The sequence below is a fragment of the Corvus brachyrhynchos genome, unplaced genomic scaffold (assembly GCF_000691975.1).
Source record: "Corvus brachyrhynchos isolate BGI_N302 unplaced genomic scaffold, ASM69197v1 scaffold65, whole genome shotgun sequence".
NCBI classification, from domain to species: Eukaryota; Metazoa; Chordata; class Aves; order Passeriformes; family Corvidae; genus Corvus; species Corvus brachyrhynchos.
In genome coordinates this window covers 1,933,475-1,937,975 of record NW_008238365.1, presented here as the reverse complement: position 1 = coordinate 1,937,975, position 4,501 = coordinate 1,933,475, and the positions used below count along the sequence as shown (strand labels likewise).

The following is a 4,501-nucleotide window of genomic DNA, read 5'->3' as shown; positions in this document are numbered from 1 at the left end:
CTCCTTGAGTTCAACAGCCCAAAACAACCCAGACAAACATCTTCACTGGCTGTCTCCCCATCACCTGGCTGCCAACAAGGCATTTCTTCTCACCTTATCAAATTCAGGAGGTGGACTCTTCCCTCTGCACAGGTTTGACAAGGCCCAGACAGCGTTCCGTGTCATTGTCAGCCTGGTGGACGTGGTAAGGAGCCTGAACAGAGAATTACCAGGGATTATTGTCCTTGATGTGGAAGCAGAGGGAATCAAAGGAATTAAAACTAAAATATTTCATTCCAGTTCAGCCCAGGAAGACACTCCCAGCCCTCACCAGAGACCAAGTGACACGAACTCCTCAAGAGCCTGAGCTCTGAGGAGGACGTGAATCCTGTGGGATGAGGAGTCAGGCAGCCACCTGTGACTGACACCAGGAACAGCAAAATCAGCCATTTGTGACAAAGCCTCACCTTTCCAGGAGTGGGATAAAGATTAATTCCTGTCAGAGCAACAAGAACCCAGGCCTGACAGATCTACATTATCACCACGCTGAGGGAGGTGGTGGGAGAGAACTGCTCCCATTCCAAGACCCAAAAAAATCCATATCCCAAGCAGAGAACAGAAGCTCAGGGACACCCTGTGACTCCAGGAGGAGCAGCCCAGTGCAGTGTGAAGGAACATTACCCACAGGAGTCCCACTCATCTGAGCCAGTGGTTTGATTCCCAGGGATCACACACTGCCAGGCAATCTGTGGGGCCAGCTCCAGCACTGTGGCACAGTGGCACTCCCAAGAACTGCTCTGGCAACTGTTTGTGGCTACTCACATTAATAAGGGAGGAAGAATAGCGCAGTTAAGGACGTAATCTCTACACACAGAGCTGTCTCCAGCAATGTTCCCCAATGCCCAGACAGCCTGAAAGGAAACAGCACCAGTTTTAGCATTCCCAGGTTCTAAGAGGGAGAAACAGGCAGTGTGCTAAGGAAGCAACTTTCCTGTAATTCCAGGCAAACATTCCATGTGTGCTCTGGAGCCAGTCGGGATCACTCCGGTGAAACACTGCCATTTTTAATGTGTGGTTCTCCCCAAAAAAATCCCAGAGGAAGGAGTGATCCTTACCTGTTCCTGAACATCCTCAAAGTCAGAGTTTAAGAGCTCTATAAATATGGGAACTGCCCCAGCCTCAATGACAATTTTGGTTTGTTGGGAAGTCCCCGAGGCGATGTTTGTCAGGGCCCACGCAGCCTCAAACTGAAACAAGTGACAAATGGGAATTAAAAAAAAAAAAAAGCCTGATTTAGCAAAATAGCTGTCATTACATTCCGGCTACAATTCCTGCAGCTTCTGCTACCAAAGGTTTTGTGAGAGAAAGGAAGAGAACACCTCAGCAGTTAAAGGATTTTATTTTCTTGAGCAATAAAAGAGCCACAACTGCTAAAAGCCTTCTCAGAGGCCACAGCTGCTCAGAGGACAAGCAAGAGAAGATGTCACCACCACATCATTTCATCTCCACAACCATTTCCCAGCAAGAAAAGTGAAGAGACACAGTGCAGAAACACACGAAATAGAAATTTCTCGGTATTTCATCTGACATCCCAAAGATGCTGCGAGTTCAAGGGGAGCTGAGCAGCAAATCCCCTGCTTTTGCCTCTCTTTCTTGGTTTAAAATCAGATTTCCATCCAGTTCTCCTGGAAATTAAGCCCCTCTGGTCCATGGCCTGGGGCCAGAGGCAGGGAGAAAGATGAAAGCAGTCATCAACTTGGATCAAATTCCATGTATGGAAGTCTCTTGAACCCCTCCAAAGGAACCAGGACCTGTTAGCAAGCTGGAAGGAATCTCAGGAAGCCACCCAGGCCTTCCCCCTGCCCCAGGCAGGATCAGCACTGTCCAACCCATTTCTAACATTTCTTGGCCTCTACTTAAAAGCCTCCAGCAATGGAGGTTTTTCCTCACACAGTTTCTTCCTGTGTTTATCCCATGGCTCCAGCAGCTCCCAGCAGAAATATCAGCTACAGGAAGGCCAAACTCTCTCCAGCTGCAGCTGAATTAGGTTATTTTTTCACCAGTGTTTTTCCAAGAATTTAATTCAGAGCAATTTACAATTTATTTTTTTGCCTGGCCATTACAGACTACTTCTGTCTTCTCCTACAGATCACATAATCTGCATTTTTTGGGGTTCAAAACATCATTTTTCCCTGACAGCACCTGTGGATTCTCATTGCTAAGCAAAGGTTAAACAGCTCCACACCCTGAAGAATTGATAAAAGAATCTCCTTTACCTGTAATGTGCAATTTTCACTTCTTTTCAGGAATTCCACGAATCTCTCCACCACTCCCTGAGTGTTTATCACCTCATCTATTGGAGGATTTGGCTCTGAAACAGCACGGCAGTGTCAGAGAGTGAACAGGCCTCATGCAGGGGAATAACAAGCCTGAAGTGTTAATTTAATTATCTCAAACTGGACTGAACTCATCAGGGCAGCTCGGCAGAATAATTGTCTGTACAATTCACACAAGTGGCAATCACCAGCAGTACAAGAGATGATCACATTTCCAGATTGTGGATACTTATTTTCCCCAAGCTGCAAAGCTTTTCTGCACAAACCCTTGCAAAAAGCAGGCTCTGTTAGATCCTGGGGCAGGGGTGAGTTATTTTTACCTTTGGAGAGTAATTTCCTGAATTTCTGAGTGGTTGCTAGCTGTAGGTCAGGGTCATCTGAGAACAGCATCTCTACCATCTCTCCTGTGATCAATCCCTCCTGAAAAGATGCAGAGGAGACAGAGAAATGGTTTCATTTCAGACTGAGACTATTTCAGGCATCACACACACGACATCCTACCACCATTTGGGCTTAGCCAGAAACCCAGAGATTCAAGACTGGGGATCCCAGCACATTATTTACCTCCTGGCAGACTCTTCCAGTTCACATTTGCAATGGGAGAAAAGGGGAAGACACTGGAGGAGGATTTTGAAGATGCAGCTGGAAATAACCCTTGGTAAACCAGAGTGAGCAGCAGGATGGGGATTCCCTGGCATGGGCTGAGCTTGGCAAGGCTCATGGCTCCACTGGCATCCCTCTGGACCCCCCAGAGGAATAAAATTTCCCCTCAGGAATAAATTGCCTCTTTGCATTTTAGCCAAGGGTTTGTGGCTGTTCCAGCTGCCTGCACCAACTTACACCAACATTCTCAAAAGTGTGGGAACAGAAACATTGGAGGTTGGCAGTTCTGTGCAATCAGAGAATCCCAGAATGGCTCAGGGTTGGAAGGAGCTTAAAACTCATCCAGTTCCACCCCCTGCCATGGGCAGGGACACCTTCCACTATCCTAGGTTGCTCCAAGCCCTGTCCAGTCTGGGATAATTCCAGGGATGGGGCAGCCACAGCTTCTCCGGGGATCTGTGCAGGGCCTCCCCACCTCCAAAGCATTAAATTTGTCTGAAGGCAACAAGGAAAGGCACCTTACCCCACATGTTGTGGAAGTAACGTAGGAATCCACCAGGAGACTATCAAACATGGAGTCATCTTCATTGATCAACTCCACATTCCTTCTTTTGAAGAGCTGGTGGGGAATAAAACACGGGGGTTGTTATTAGAAAGCAATGATGAACAGGCTCCACAACCTGACATTCTTGTTCCTCAACCAAGATCCCTCCTAGACTGAACGTAGCCTGAGTAAAAAGTGGTCATTAATAACAGCTCTGCACTCTCAGGACTAGTCTGGCACACAAACATGCTGAGTCTTGCCCTCAGATGTGCAAATGCCCAAGTCACTGAGACACTGGGGCAAGCAAGCGCAGAATTTGGCCAAAAGTCATGGAAACTGAGCAAAAAGCAGCTTGGGGAGGCACTAATAAAGGAAATATTTAGTCCCACACACATCGCTTGGGAATCACCTCACACTTCCAGAGACCTCCAAGCCAAAAAAGAAATACAGTCAGGGTTAAAAAATACATGCAGGCCAAACTTTCACTTGCTCTTCCTGTTTCTCCAGGAAATAATCCCTTTCACTAATTACATCTAAAAAAAAAAAACCACCACCACCTTTAAAACCAAGGATCTGTGAACAACAACAACAAAAAAAATCCTCGAGTAGCCCCAAAAAAAAAAAACCACCTCGAGTAGCCCAAGAACAAAGTGCTTGGAAAGCTCTCCATGGGAGCTGGCTCCAGAGAAAAAGAGAAAAGCAAGATCTCGGTTAGAAGAGGAAAAAATAAGGACTGCCAACAAACCTTAATGCACAGATCCTTGAAGATTCCAGTTAGGCAGCAGCACAATCTGGGTTGTGTTAAGGCTGAACACAACCTACTCAAGGTGACAGTTACCTGTTGCTCTCGTTTCTGTTTGCGCAGCTGAATCCCTTCCTCTTCTCTTCTCCGGCGCATTTCCTCGGGATTTAGGGCTTTGTTCTTGTAGCTCTTCATTCGATAGTTTTCTGTGAAAACAGGAGGAGTTCTGCCTCAGGCTTCCTGCCACTGCTCCTGGGTGTCCTTCCCGAGGAGCTCCACGTGCATGAGGCATGGAAT

General features: G+C 46.9%; 1 protein-coding gene across 1 annotated transcript in view; it reads right to left on the bottom strand.

Moving 5' to 3' along the window:
- The window catches only part of KPNA6 (karyopherin subunit alpha 6), a 24,377-nt gene that overhangs the window by 5,531 nt on the left and 14,345 nt on the right, over window positions 1-4,501 (bottom strand). The window contains exons 2-8 of the mRNA XM_008635090.2: window positions 4,301-4,410; window positions 3,442-3,537; window positions 2,636-2,735; window positions 2,256-2,350; window positions 1,095-1,226; window positions 802-890; window positions 94-193 (exon numbers count right to left, since the gene is read on the bottom strand). Coding sequence (XP_008633312.2) covers window positions 94-193; window positions 802-890; window positions 1,095-1,226; window positions 2,256-2,350; window positions 2,636-2,735; window positions 3,442-3,537; window positions 4,301-4,410 — 722 coding nt within the window. The remainder of the gene's footprint in view (window positions 1-93; window positions 194-801; window positions 891-1,094; window positions 1,227-2,255; window positions 2,351-2,635; window positions 2,736-3,441; window positions 3,538-4,300; window positions 4,411-4,501) is intronic.